This window comes from Sphaerodactylus townsendi, linkage group LG05 (assembly GCF_021028975.2).
Source record: "Sphaerodactylus townsendi isolate TG3544 linkage group LG05, MPM_Stown_v2.3, whole genome shotgun sequence".
Lineage (NCBI taxonomy): Eukaryota > Metazoa > Chordata > Lepidosauria > Squamata > Sphaerodactylidae > Sphaerodactylus > Sphaerodactylus townsendi.
Window position 1 is genome coordinate 54,753,709 of NC_059429.1, and position 14,883 is coordinate 54,768,591.

At 66.9% G+C, this 14,883-nt stretch overlaps 1 protein-coding gene across 2 annotated transcripts in view; it reads right to left on the minus strand.

The window, feature by feature from the left end:
• TNNI3K (TNNI3 interacting kinase) overlaps nucleotides 1-14,883 on the minus strand; it is a 236,284-nt gene that overhangs the window by 179,057 nt on the left and 42,344 nt on the right. For both annotated transcript variants that reach the window (XM_048497322.1, XM_048497323.1), the window contains exon 6: nucleotides 722-820. In XM_048497322.1, the coding sequence (XP_048353279.1) occupies nucleotides 722-820 (99 nt within the window). The remainder of the gene's footprint in view (nucleotides 1-721; nucleotides 821-14,883) is intronic.

Below are 14,883 nucleotides of genomic sequence, written 5' to 3' on the forward strand. Positions count from 1 at the left end.
AGACAAGCCTTTATTGGCATTCCAAAATACAATAAAACAATTGTCCATAAAAGACAGATAAATACAACAACCATTCAGAGTCGTATCAATAGTTTAGTCCAAATGGACTCATCAAAAGTGCCATTCCCATACACCTCTCCACAGACCAGACTGAAGACCCACCAACAGAGCCCAGGCATCACAACAGCATACAGTATCAACACTCCACTATAAAACACAGAGTTTGTTAGAGTGGCACCTAACACAGAACAAGGGATAGGGGGCAAGGAAACCCTCTCTCAGTGGTTCTGAACTCAGCAGTAATGTGATGCTATTTAAAGCTGTTATTTTCTCCAGGAGAACTGATCACTGTATTTTGGAGATCAGTTATAATTCCTGGAGAGCTCCAAGCCCTACCTGGAAATTGGCAACTTTACATGAGAGGATACAAAGCTTCAATCTATTGTAATCCATCTGTGATGTCTCATTTACACATGTAAGACTTCTGTGACATAATCAGAGAGTAGTGAACAGTCATGAAAATTATTAATCTTCCAGTTAAAAAGGCAGACACATAAATATGGTAAATAAATGGATTGTTTACCATTTCTACATGTTTCTTATGTGCATTAATAATATCCAAGGGTTTGTCTGTCTGTGCTCTTTGTGAACCAGGGGTTGACAATCCTTGCATATTATAAATATTCCCACAAGTTCTGTAAAATCCTGTAAATTAATTTACCTGCTCATGGCCATAGTAGGCTGCGATATGTAAAGGGGTGAAAAAAACAGCATCTTGAACATTGACATATGCTCCATGCTGCAGAAGAATATCAACAGCCTGGAAGGAGATCGAAAAGGAAATATCTCAATTAAAAGTTTTGTACATCAACATGCTGCAATATTAGACCTACAATTCCTCCATCAAGATACAATTGAGATACTTTTAACAAATGATGTATGTCATTTTGCTGCCTATGCTGGAAATACATTTCATAGTGAAACTAATTTGCAAAAGCAGACACTTTTTAAAAAATTGAAGCTTGGAGAGCAAGCAGTAGCGACCACCTATTTTTAAAAATACAAAGTATCTTTCCATTTACATACATACATACATACATACATACATACATACATACATACATACATAGACCTTTATTAGGCATAGATAAGGATATTAAACAGTAAAAACAGGGGGGGGGGAACAGAATCAGAATAACTAGGTTTTGTTCAGTGCCAGAGCCCATTTAGGGCAGTGATAATTGAGGAGTATCTGAGTCTTAGTCCTGTCAGAAAAAGCAGATTTTGGATTTATATATGGGTCGATAAATTGTCTGCGTAGGTCAGTGTGGTGGGGACAGTGCAATAGAACATGTTCTGTTGTTTCCATCACAGTTGAAGAACATGGTTCTTTTGGATAGCAGAATATGGAGGTATCTTCCACATGTTATCACAGTGGTAAGGATATTGAATTGGGCCTGCATAAAAGCACATTCAATTTTCAATTTCAATAAGCCTTTATTGGCATACAGAACATGCAATATAAATACAATTAAAATTACTAGATAAAACTTCACACTGGATCATAAGTTCAGTTCGCAAACCTCAGCCAGAAACTTTGCCACTGCGAGACAACAGTCAAGGTCATTACAGTTTAAGAGCATATTTACTTTATCAAGCTCTGTAAGGGTTTTCATGGAGTCAATGATTTGTAAGCCTGAGCCTTCGGGGAGGGCGGTATACAAATATAATAAATAAATAAATAAATAAATAAATAAATAAATAAATAAATAAATAAAAAGCTGGATCTTGGATTCTGGTAAAGTGGGCAGTGGAGGAGAATGTGCGCAATGGAATCCAACTGCCCTGGACTGCAGGGGCAAAGCCTCTTATCGTTTGGTAGACCCTTGAGTCTTCCTCTATGGAGCGGGGATGGCATAATGTTAAATCTAGCCAGCATGTAGGCTCTCCTATAAATAGGGTTGGTAAGCGCTGCAATATAGTAGGCTGGGTTTCCCTGCACAAATGGAATTGCCACGTTCATTGGCGAACAGGATTTGTTGGCCAAGCTCTGCAGTTGTTGATAATCCATTGCTAGTAGCCGCTCTTTGATGAGGGCAAATGTCTCAGTAAGGGTTAGCATGTTCAGAGAGTCACTATCATAGCCCAATTCCCCAATCTTTGTTATAACTGATGTGCACCATTTAGAGTGATGGAGTTTTCTCAAGGTGAGTTGCGTCAGTGAGTTGTCGGAGCTTTGATAATGAATATGCAGCCAAAATTTTATGATGTTTAACCAGATAGTGGCCTCTATAGAGTATTGGCCAGATTCTAGGCATAGAGCTGCATATGGGACGCAGTTTGGCACGCCAAATAATTTATGCAGAAATTTAGAGATAAAAGCACATTATAAAATGGGGGACTTAAGATTGGCAAAATAATCTGGTAAGACACCAGAGGATGGCAGGGGTATCCCACAAATCAATGGTGAACAAGGACCGTTGGCATTAACTAGTAAAGTTTGCTTTTCAACGTCCAAAATTCTTTGTTTTAGTGTATAAAGAACCTGGCCCTATATCTTTCAATTTAAAAAGCATTCAAATAAATTGTGAGAGACATTTTCTTCTGACTATAAAGGCTATTCTGTGTTTTCTAGGATGAGGGGCCTTCTTGTTAAATAAATATCACCAAGTAGTTTCTTTCTAAAGCATACTTTCAGATCCATTCAGCATTATAGCTAAAATTGCTCTAAACCTATGCATTATTTGCCTGTTAAACAGTGATCAAAACTCAGTTGTGAATGATTCTTGCCCTATGGAAATTTTTACTTTAGACTCTAATATTTTTTTATTTTTATTTTACTGTACTTAAATTGATATCCCACCCTCCCCAGTTGTAGCCAGGCTCAGGGCAGCTAACGTACATAGTATAAGCACATTGAAACAAATAAATTACAAAATGTCAGTGTTATAATTAAAACATTCAGTATAAAATTTCCCTGATGGTGATTTAATCAGTAGACATTGCCCATAGAGTAAACGTGTATTTCTGTCCAAGGAAAAGAGCCAATACAGTTCTTTATCTATACGGCGTCTATATGCCTGATGAAACATTTCAGTTTTGCAAGCTCTATGAAACTGATTAATGTCTTACAGAACTCTGATGTTTGCAGGCAGTGCAATCCACCATGTAGAAGTCAAGCCAAGAAGAGGAGGAGGAGGAGGAACAGGAGGAGGAGGAGGAGGAGGAAAGAAGAGTAGGAGTTTGGATTTATATCCCACCTTTCTCTGCTGTAAAGAGACTCAAGGTGGCTTACAAGCTCCTTTCCCTTTCTTCTCCCCACAAAGGACACCTTGTGAGGTAGGTGGGGTTGAGAGAGTTCCAAAGAACTGTGACTAGCCCAAGGTCACTCAGTAGGAATGTAGGGGTGTGGAAACACATCTGGTTCACCAGATAAGCCTCTGCCCCTCAGGTGGAGGAGTGGGGAATCAAATCCAGTTCTCCAGATTAAAATCAATTTGCTCTTAACCACTACACCACACTGGCTCTTAAAAAGGTTCCGACTCTGGTGGAAGCCAACCATCTCTCTTTGGGGCCAGGGACCACTAGAAGATTGCTGTCAGGGGACTGAAGAGGCCTCCATAGGCAGTACAATGAGATGAGGTCCCAAAGATATTCCTTCATTTGGCAGATGAGGAGCAATTTATACCTGTCAATTGGTAGGACAGTCCACAAACCATGTCTCCTATGTAAGTCATAGATGTAAGTGTTCCATAAAGATCTGCCAACACTCCATTGCTAAAACTGCAACACTCTTAAACTCTTAGGAAAATGTCTGCCATTTGACAGACCCTCTATAATGTTTTCAGTTGTTTTGCAAATGCTTTGTGCAGGCATGATCTGTTACTACTTTCCTACTACTATCCCTTGACCTTTCTGATGTCTGCTCAACCCACTGAACAGTAAATAATATCAGTATATCTAATTCTCAATATGGCCCCATCTGTGGATAGTTAAATCCAGAGACTGGAGTCATGAACATTCAAGACAGTTCTTTCTACAGGTTTGCATAAGTATCTGAAAACCCATTTTTTTTTCTTTAAAACAGATTAAAACAGATTCTTTGTTTTATTGTCTTAGTCTGGTAGGGGTGGGGATAGAAACCGTGAGGTTTGCCCATTTAATATGCCAGCTTTGCACAGTTTGTCTTCGTGACGTTGAAAGATGAACATATTCAATTGAACTGAGTGTTCTAAATTAGATCACAAATAGTCTGCCCAACTGCCTGGGAACTGTAGTTGAATCCAGCTTGGGAAATGCCAGCAAATGACTTTGCAAGCACAAAAGCATGAAACATGCTGAAGATGTAACTGTTTTTAAATGATCCATGACTAATGATGACTTTGGTGTGTGTGTGCGTATGGGCAGGAATGCAGACAGACAGACGGACGGGCAGACAGACGGTAAAAATCAGGCAAAGCAGTTAATTGTGGACATATGAAGACAATGGCTGTACAGACTGTTGCCATGATGAATATAACCAGATGCTCAGACTCTGAACCACTCAAATACTGCTCATTTAAAAATGTGATTGAATATCATTTTAATGATAAGGTGTGCTGGACGGCCCTTGAAAAATTGGTTTTGGGGTCATTCCCCTGTATGTTTCTGGTCAGGTTTATGGATGAAGCTTGGTAGGACCATGGGTGAACTTTCCTTTTGTTAGCAAGCTCCCTCACATTAATTATCATTTTATGAGACAGATGCCTCAGCCAGTTTCTACGTTATCTTTTATAACACACATAAGCAACAGTTCTTCATAGAAGGAAAGCTTGCGACTGCATTAATTGGGTCCTCAGAAACCAACCTTTCATGACTACCCAATTTTTTTTCACCCATCCAATTGCTTTTATTAGCAATCTGACCTTTGCTTTTTTTCTATTTGTAGGATTTTTTCCACGACTTCATGGAACCTAGTTATCAAAAGCCTTTGATGATGTAAGCAAATTACATCCACTTCTACAAGAGATCATCATTTGAGGCTTTATTGAAGGGCAAGAGAGTGTGTCAACAAATGCTGCATATGATAAACTAAGGATTTTCTCTCTTGGGTAAGAGTACCAGATAAGAAATCTTCTAACAAAATTTAATCAATTATTATTGATTTCCTGGCAGGTTAAATTAAAATGAGAAAGACAGCTTTGACAATTAAGCCATATGCATGAGCAAAAGCCATCCTGTACATCTTGATATTAACACATCTAAAGAATCTGGGATGTTTTTCTGAACATCTTTTTTTAAATTAAACTATTCAGCCCCAAACATGATGAATTCTAAGCACTGGCCTAATTCTTTCCAATTTAGCAGATACTGATATAATCAGTCATGTCCTCTAGATATGATTTGCTCAAAAACTGGCAAAATGTGTTAACTCTTTGGTGCTCTATAAGCATTTCAGACTGTACAATCAGGCAAGACAGCTACTGTGAGGGCAAATCTGAACTGTTGTGAAATTGGCCACCTGACGGATGTAAGAAAGAAAGAAAAAAAGGAAAAAAGAAAGAAAGAAAGAAAGAAAGAAAGAAAGAAAGAAAGAAAGAAAGAAAGAAAGAAAGAAAGAAAGAAAGAAAGAAAGAGTTATTTACTGGAGAATAAAGTTTAATGAAATATTGTGTGAAATATTTCAGGGTGTAGTGGGAGAGAAAGACCAAATTAAAGCAAGCTGCATGTATTCAGCTGGTTCCATGGAAATGCTAAAACAAAGATAATGAAATCAATACAGAGAGATGGTATAAATATCTTGTTGTATAAGGCTGATAGATATCTTGAAACAGAAGGATCTTCCCATCTATCATATTGGTTCCTAAGACACCTGGTTATGGAATTAGTTTGGGGACAGGTAACTGCAATTTATTTTATGGAACCAACATGAATACATATTTGATCTCAGAAAAAACTAGTGGAGCAACATTTCAGTAAGCCCATGGAACTGGGAAAATCATGATATTTCATATGATTTGAAGGCTAGATCTCAGTAACATTAAAGGGACCTGGAGGAAATCTTTGTCCGGGGACCCTTACGTCTCTTAGCAGCCCTGGCTGATACAACAGAGTAAACTTTCGAATACTTCAATTTTCTTATTCAATTTTTTTAAACAACCCTTCATTATGCTTATAGATAATAAAATATTTGCATGAAAGACAGAGAGGTAAAATATTAAAACAAATAGACTGAAAATTACTATCAGCAGTTTAACAAACTATTGAAGCCTACAAACCAACTGTTCATCACATGAAAAAAAATCTTCGGCTGGCCCCTACAGGTTTATTCCACTAACAATTGAGGCTTTCTCCAGCACTGCCAGACAGCTCTGGCAATAGCAAAATGGGGTTTTAGGGTCAAACCTGTCACATTTTAACACAGTACTATTTCTATGAATACAACTAGTTGAAATGTATATTTAATTTGGTTCTGAATTCCTTGTGCACTGTTTCATACATTTAAAATTTTCTGTATTGTTTGGAGCTGCATGTTCACAGATGAACAAACTATTTTCTAAAATAAACTATATTTCTAAAATAAACATATCTAATATCTAAAATAAACATACCTACATTTTCTAAAATTAACATCTAATAAACTATATTTTCTAAAAGAAGCATATCTAAAAAGCATAGCTAAAATAAACATATCAAACTATATTTTCTAAAATAAACATATATAATATCAGATCACAGAACATATGTAATATTTATGTATGAATTTAGTGGGACTGAACTGGAATATTGATGGCAATGCACTTCAATCAATGTTTTATATCACTGGTTTTTAAAGTGATTTAAGAAGCTGTTTTGCAATGGCAACAAGACAGTTAGTAGGACAACAAGTAGGCCACCAGGCAAGTAAGTAAGAATGGACAACCTAAGAACAATGTATTGTCGAAGGCTTTCACGGCCGGAATCACTTGGGTGCTGTGTGGTTTCCGGGCTGTATGGCCGTGTTCTAGCAGCATTCTCTCCTGACGTTTCGCCTGCATCTGTGGCTGGTATCTTCAGAGGATCTGATGTTGGGAAAGCAAGTGGAGTATATATCTGTTGGAGTGTCCAGGGTGGGTGGAGGGGTGGGGGGGGGGGGGGGGGGGGGGGGGGGGGGGTGGGGGGGGGGGGGGGTGGGGGGGGGGGGGGGGGGGGGGGGGGGAGGGGGGGGGGGAGGGGGGGTGGGGGGGGGGGGGGGGGGGAGGGGGGGATGGTGGGGTGGGGGGGGGGATGGGGGGAGGGGGGGATGGAGGGGGGGGTGGGTGGAGGGGTGGAGGGGTGGGGGGGGGGGGGGGTGGGGGGGGGGGGGGGGGGGGGGGGGGAGGGGGGGGGGGGGGGGTGGGTGGGGGGGGGGGGGGGTGGGGGGGGGGGGGGGGGGGGGGGGGGGGGGGTGGGGGGGGGGGGGGGTGGGGGGGGGGGGGGGTGGGGGGGGGGGGGGGTGGGGGGGGGGGGGGGTGGGGGGGGGGGGGGGTGGGGGGGGGGGGGGGTGGGGGGGGGGGGGGGTGGGGGGGGGGGGGGGTGGGGGGGGGGGGGGGTGGGGGGGGGGGGGGGTGGGGGGGGGGGGGGGTGGGGGGGGGGGGGGGTGGGGGGGGGGGGGGGTGGGGGGGGGGGGGGGTGGGGGGGGGGGGGGGTGGGGGGGGGGGGGGGTGGGGGGGGGGGGGGGTGGGGGGGGGGGGGGGTGGGGGGGGGGGGGGGTGGGGGGGGGGGGGGGTGGGGGGGGGGGGGGGTGGGGGGGGGGGGGGGTGGGGGGGGGGGGGGGTGGGGGGGGGGGGGGGTGGGGGGGGGGGGGGGTGGGGGGGGGGGGGGGTGGGGGGGGGGGGGGGTGGGGGGGGGGGGGGGTGGGGGGGGGGGGGGGTGGGGGGGGGGGGGGGTGGGGGGGGGGGGGGGTGGGGGGGGGGGGGGGTGGGGGGGGGGGGGGGTGGGGGGGGGGGGGGGTGGGGGGGGGGGGGGGTGGGGGGGGGGGGGGGTGGGGGGGGGGGGGGGTGGGGGGGGGGGGGGGTGGGGGGGGGGGGGGGTGGGGGGGGGGGGGGGTGGGGGGGGGGGGGGGTGGGGGGGGGGGGGGGTGGGGGGGGGGGGGGGTGGGGGGGGGGGGGGGTGGGGGGGGGGGGGGGTGGGGGGGGGGGGGGGTGGGGGGGGGGGGGGGTGGGGGGGGGGGGGGGTGGGGGGGGGGGGGGGTGGGGGGGGGGGGGGGTGGGGGGGGGGGGGGGTGGGGGGGGGGGGGGGTGGGGGGGGGGGGGGGTGGGGGGGGGGGGGGGTGGGGGGGGGGGGGGGTGGGGGGGGGGGGGGGTGGGGGGGGGGGGGGGTGGGGGGGGGGGGGGGTGGGGGGGGGGGGGGGTGGGGGGGGGGGGGGGTGGGGGGGGGGGGGGGTGGGGGGGGGGGGGGGTGGGGGGGGGGGGGGGTGGGGGGGGGGGGGGGTGGGGGGGGGGGGGGGTGGGGGGGGGGGGGGGTGGGGGGGGGGGGGGGTGGGGGGGGGGGGGGGTGGGGGGGGGGGGGGGTGGGGGGGGGGGGGGGTGGGGGGGGGGGGGGGTGGGGGGGGGGGGGGGTGGGGGGGGGGGGGGGTGGGGGGGGGGGGGGGTGGGGGGGGGGGGGGGTGGGGGGGGGGGGGGGTGGGGGGGGGGGGGGGTGGGGGGGGGGGGGGGTGGGGGGGGGGGGGGGTGGGGGGGGGGGGGGGTGGGGGGGGGGGGGGGTGGGGGGGGGGGGGGGTGGGGGGGGGGGGGGGTGGGGGGGGGGGGGGGTGGGGGGGGGGGGGGGTGGGGGGGGGGGGGGGTGGGGGGGGGGGGGGGTGGGGGGGGGGGGGGGTGGGGGGGGGGGGGGGTGGGGGGGGGGGGGGGTGGGGGGGGGGGGGGGTGGGGGGGGGGGGGGGTGGGGGGGGGGGGGGGTGGGGGGGGGGGGGGGTGGGGGGGGGGGGGGGTGGGGGGGGGGGGGGGTGGGGGGGGGGGGGGGTGGGGGGGGGGGGGGGTGGGGGGGGGGGGGGGTGGGGGGGGGGGGGGGTGGGGGGGGGGGGGGGTGGGGGGGGGGGGGGGTGGGGGGGGGGGGGGGTGGGGGGGGGGGGGGGTGGGGGGGGGGGGGGGTGGGGGGGGGGGGGGGTGGGGGGGGGGGGGGGTGGGGGGGGGGGGGGGTGGGGGGGGGGGGGGGTGGGGGGGGGGGGGGGTGGGGGGGGGGGGGGGTGGGGGGGGGGGGGGGTGGGGGGGGGGGGGGGTGGGGGGGGGGGGGGGTGGGGGGGGGGGGGGGTGGGGGGGGGGGGGGGTGGGGGGGGGGGGGGGTGGGGGGGGGGGGGGGTGGGGGGGGGGGGGGGTGGGGGGGGGGGGGGGTGGGGGGGGGGGGGGGTGGGGGGGGGGGGGGGTGGGGGGGGGGGGGGGTGGGGGGGGGGGGGGGTGGGGGGGGGGGGGGGTGGGGGGGGGGGGGGGTGGGGGGGGGGGGGGGTGGGGGGGGGGGGGGGTGGGGGGGGGGGGGGGTGGGGGGGGGGGGGGGTGGGGGGGGGGGGGGGTGGGGGGGGGGGGGGGTGGGGGGGGGGGGGGGTGGGGGGGGGGGGGGGTGGGGGGGGGGGGGGGTGGGGGGGGGGGGGGGTGGGGGGGGGGGGGGGTGGGGGGGGGGGGGGGTGGGGGGGGGGGGGGGTGGGGGGGGGGGGGGGTGGGGGGGGGGGGGGGTGGGGGGGGGGGGGGGTGGGGGGGGGGGGGGGTGGGGGGGGGGGGGGGTGGGGGGGGGGGGGGGTGGGGGGGGGGGGGGGTGGGGGGGGGGGGGGGTGGGGGGGGGGGGGGGTGGGGGGGGGGGGGGGTGGGGGGGGGGGGGGGTGGGGGGGGGGGGGGGTGGGGGGGGGGGGGGGTGGGGGGGGGGGGGGGTGGGGGGGGGGGGGGGTGGGGGGGGGGGGGGGTGGGGGGGGGGGGGGGTGGGGGGGGGGGGGGGTGGGGGGGGGGGGGGGTGGGGGGGGGGGGGGGTGGGGGGGGGGGGGGGTGGGGGGGGGGGGGGGTGGGGGGGGGGGGGGGTGGGGGGGGGGGGGGGTGGGGGGGGGGGGGGGTGGGGGGGGGGGGGGGTGGGGGGGGGGGGGGGTGGGGGGGGGGGGGGGTGGGGGGGGGGGGGGGTGGGGGGGGGGGGGGGTGGGGGGGGGGGGGGGTGGGGGGGGGGGGGGGTGGGGGGGGGGGGGGGTGGGGGGGGGGGGGGGTGGGGGGGGGGGGGGGTGGGGGGGGGGGGGGGTGGGGGGGGGGGGGGGTGGGGGGGGGGGGGGGTGGGGGGGGGGGGGGGTGGGGGGGGGGGGGGGTGGGGGGGGGGGGGGGTGGGGGGGGGGGGGGGTGGGGGGGGGGGGGGGTGGGGGGGGGGGGGGGTGGGGGGGGGGGGGGGTGGGGGGGGGGGGGGGTGGGGGGGGGGGGGGGTGGGGGGGGGGGGGGGTGGGGGGGGGGGGGGGTGGGGGGGGGGGGGGGTGGGGGGGGGGGGGGGTGGGGGGGGGGGGGGGTGGGGGGGGGGGGGGGTGGGGGGGGGGGGGGGTGGGGGGGGGGGGGGGTGGGGGGGGGGGGGGGTGGGGGGGGGGGGGGGTGGGGGGGGGGGGGGGTGGGGGGGGGGGGGGGTGGGGGGGGGGGGGGGTGGGGGGGGGGGGGGGTGGGGGGGGGGGGGGGTGGGGGGGGGGGGGGGTGGGGGGGGGGGGGGGTGGGGGGGGGGGGGGGTGGGGGGGGGGGGGGGTGGGGGGGGGGGGGGGTGGGGGGGGGGGGGGGTGGGGGGGGGGGGGGGTGGGGGGGGGGGGGGGTGGGGGGGGGGGGGGGTGGGGGGGGGGGGGGGTGGGGGGGGGGGGGGGTGGGGGGGGGGGGGGGTGGGGGGGGGGGGGGGTGGGGGGGGGGGGGGGTGGGGGGGGGGGGGGGTGGGGGGGGGGGGGGGTGGGGGGGGGGGGGGGTGGGGGGGGGGGGGGGTGGGGGGGGGGGGGGGTGGGGGGGGGGGGGGGTGGGGGGGGGGGGGGGTGGGGGGGGGGGGGGGTGGGGGGGGGGGGGGGTGGGGGGGGGGGGGGGTGGGGGGGGGGGGGGGTGGGGGGGGGGGGGGGTGGGGGGGGGGGGGGGTGGGGGGGGGGGGGGGTGGGGGGGGGGGGGGGTGGGGGGGGGGGGGGGTGGGGGGGGGGGGGGGTGGGGGGGGGGGGGGGTGGGGGGGGGGGGGGGTGGGGGGGGGGGGGGGTGGGGGGGGGGGGGGGTGGGGGGGGGGGGGGGTGGGGGGGGGGGGGGGTGGGGGGGGGGGGGGGTGGGGGGGGGGGGGGGTGGGGGGGGGGGGGGGTGGGGGGGGGGGGGGGTGGGGGGGGGGGGGGGTGGGGGGGGGGGGGGGTGGGGGGGGGGGGGGGTGGGGGGGGGGGGGGGTGGGGGGGGGGGGGGGTGGGGGGGGGGGGGGGTGGGGGGGGGGGGGGGTGGGGGGGGGGGGGGGTGGGGGGGGGGGGGGGTGGGGGGGGGGGGGGGTGGGGGGGGGGGGGGGTGGGGGGGGGGGGGGGTGGGGGGGGGGGGGGGTGGGGGGGGGGGGGGGTGGGGGGGGGGGGGGGTGGGGGGGGGGGGGGGTGGGGGGGGGGGGGGGTGGGGGGGGGGGGGGGTGGGGGGGGGGGGGGGTGGGGGGGGGGGGGGGTGGGGGGGGGGGGGGGTGGGGGGGGGGGGGGGTGGGGGGGGGGGGGGGTGGGGGGGGGGGGGGGTGGGGGGGGGGGGGGGTGGGGGGGGGGGGGGGTGGGGGGGGGGGGGGGTGGGGGGGGGGGGGGGTGGGGGGGGGGGGGGGTGGGGGGGGGGGGGGGTGGGGGGGGGGGGGGGTGGGGGGGGGGGGGGGTGGGGGGGGGGGGGGGTGGGGGGGGGGGGGGGTGGGGGGGGGGGGGGGTGGGGGGGGGGGGGGGTGGGGGGGGGGGGGGGTGGGGGGGGGGGGGGGTGGGGGGGGGGGGGGGTGGGGGGGGGGGGGGGTGGGGGGGGGGGGGGGTGGGGGGGGGGGGGGGTGGGGGGGGGGGGGGGTGGGGGGGGGGGGGGGTGGGGGGGGGGGGGGGTGGGGGGGGGGGGGGGTGGGGGGGGGGGGGGGTGGGGGGGGGGGGGGGTGGGGGGGGGGGGGGGTGGGGGGGGGGGGGGGTGGGGGGGGGGGGGGGTGGGGGGGGGGGGGGGTGGGGGGGGGGGGGGGTGGGGGGGGGGGGGGGTGGGGGGGGGGGGGGGTGGGGGGGGGGGGGGGTGGGGGGGGGGGGGGGTGGGGGGGGGGGGGGGTGGGGGGGGGGGGGGGTGGGGGGGGGGGGGGGTGGGGGGGGGGGGGGGTGGGGGGGGGGGGGGGTGGGGGGGGGGGGGGGTGGGGGGGGGGGGGGGTGGGGGGGGGGGGGGGTGGGGGGGGGGGGGGGTGGGGGGGGGGGGGGGTGGGGGGGGGGGGGGGTGGGGGGGGGGGGGGGTGGGGGGGGGGGGGGGTGGGGGGGGGGGGGGGTGGGGGGGGGGGGGGGTGGGGGGGGGGGGGGGTGGGGGGGGGGGGGGGTGGGGGGGGGGGGGGGTGGGGGGGGGGGGGGGTGGGGGGGGGGGGGGGTGGGGGGGGGGGGGGGTGGGGGGGGGGGGGGGTGGGGGGGGGGGGGGGTGGGGGGGGGGGGGGGTGGGGGGGGGGGGGGGTGGGGGGGGGGGGGGGTGGGGGGGGGGGGGGGTGGGGGGGGGGGGGGGTGGGGGGGGGGGGGGGTGGGGGGGGGGGGGGGTGGGGGGGGGGGGGGGTGGGGGGGGGGGGGGGTGGGGGGGGGGGGGGGTGGGGGGGGGGGGGGGTGGGGGGGGGGGGGGGTGGGGGGGGGGGGGGGTGGGGGGGGGGGGGGGTGGGGGGGGGGGGGGGTGGGGGGGGGGGGGGGTGGGGGGGGGGGGGGGTGGGGGGGGGGGGGGGTGGGGGGGGGGGGGGGTGGGGGGGGGGGGGGGTGGGGGGGGGGGGGGGTGGGGGGGGGGGGGGGTGGGGGGGGGGGGGGGTGGGGGGGGGGGGGGGTGGGGGGGGGGGGGGGTGGGGGGGGGGGGGGGTGGGGGGGGGGGGGGGTGGGGGGGGGGGGGGGTGGGGGGGGGGGGGGGTGGGGGGGGGGGGGGGTGGGGGGGGGGGGGGGTGGGGGGGGGGGGGGGTGGGGGGGGGGGGGGGTGGGGGGGGGGGGGGGTGGGGGGGGGGGGGGGTGGGGGGGGGGGGGGGTGGGGGGGGGGGGGGGTGGGGGGGGGGGGGGGTGGGGGGGGGGGGGGGTGGGGGGGGGGGGGGGTGGGGGGGGGGGGGGGTGGGGGGGGGGGGGGGTGGGGGGGGGGGGGGGTGGGGGGGGGGGGGGGTGGGGGGGGGGGGGGGTGGGGGGGGGGGGGGGTGGGGGGGGGGGGGGGTGGGGGGGGGGGGGGGTGGGGGGGGGGGGGGGTGGGGGGGGGGGGGGGTGGGGGGGGGGGGGGGTGGGGGGGGGGGGGGGTGGGGGGGGGGGGGGGTGGGGGGGGGGGGGGGTGGGGGGGGGGGGGGGTGGGGGGGGGGGGGGGTGGGGGGGGGGGGGGGTGGGGGGGGGGGGGGGTGGGGGGGGGGGGGGGTGGGGGGGGGGGGGGGTGGGGGGGGGGGGGGGTGGGGGGGGGGGGGGGTGGGGGGGGGGGGGGGTGGGGGGGGGGGGGGGTGGGGGGGGGGGGGGGTGGGGGGGGGGGGGGGTGGGGGGGGGGGGGGGTGGGGGGGGGGGGGGGTGGGGGGGGGGGGGGGTGGGGGGGGGGGGGGGTGGGGGGGGGGGGGGGTGGGGGGGGGGGGGGGTGGGGGGGGGGGGGGGTGGGGGGGGGGGGGGGTGGGGGGGGGGGGGGGTGGGGGGGGGGGGGGGTGGGGGGGGGGGGGGGTGGGGGGGGGGGGGGGTGGGGGGGGGGGGGGGTGGGGGGGGGGGGGGGTGGGGGGGGGGGGGGGTGGGGGGGGGGGGGGGTGGGGGGGGGGGGGGGTGGGGGGGGGGGGGGGTGGGGGGGGGGGGGGGTGGGGGGGGGGGGGGGTGGGGGGGGGGGGGGGTGGGGGGGGGGGGGGGTGGGGGGGGGGGGGGGTGGGGGGGGGGGGGGGTGGGGGGGGGGGGGGGTGGGGGGGGGGGGGGGTGGGGGGGGGGGGGGGTGGGGGGGGGGGGGGGTGGGGGGGGGGGGGGGTGGGGGGGGGGGGGGGTGGGGGGGGGGGGGGGTGGGGGGGGGGGGGGGTGGGGGGGGGGGGGGGTGGGGGGGGGGGGGGGTGGGGGGGGGGGGGGGTGGGGGGGGGGGGGGGTGGGGGGGGGGGGGGGTGGGGGGGGGGGGGGGTGGGGGGGGGGGGGGGTGGGGGGGGGGGGGGGTGGGGGGGGGGGGGGGTGGGGGGGGGGGGGGGTGGGGGGGGGGGGGGGTGGGGGGGGGGGGGGGTGGGGGGGGGGGGGGGTGGGGGGGGGGGGGGGTGGGGGGGGGGGGGGGTGGGGGGGGGGGGGGGTGGGGGGGGGGGGGGGTGGGGGGGGGGGGGGGTGGGGGGGGGGGGGGGTGGGGGGGGGGGGGGGTGGGGGGGGGGGGGGGTGGGGGGGGGGGGGGGTGGGGGGGGGGGGGGGTGGGGGGGGGGGGGGGTGGGGGGGGGGGGGGGTGGGGGGGGGGGGGGGTGGGGGGGGGGGGGGGTGGGGGGGGGGGGGGGTGGGGGGGGGGGGGGGTGGGGGGGGGGGGGGGTGGGGGGGGGGGGGGGTGGGGGGGGGGGGGGGTGGGGGGGGGGGGGGGTGGGGGGGGGGGGGGGTGGGGGGGGGGGGGGGTGGGGGGGGGGGGGGGTGGGGGGGGGGGGGGGTGGGGGGGGGGGGGGGTGGGGGGGGGGGGGGGTGGGGGGGGGGGGGGGTGGGGGGGGGGGGGGGTGGGGGGGGGGGGGGGTGGGGGGGGGGGGGGGTGGGGGGGGGGGGGGGTGGGGGGGGGGGGGGGTGGGGGGGGGGGGGGGTGGGGGGGGGGGGGGGTGGGG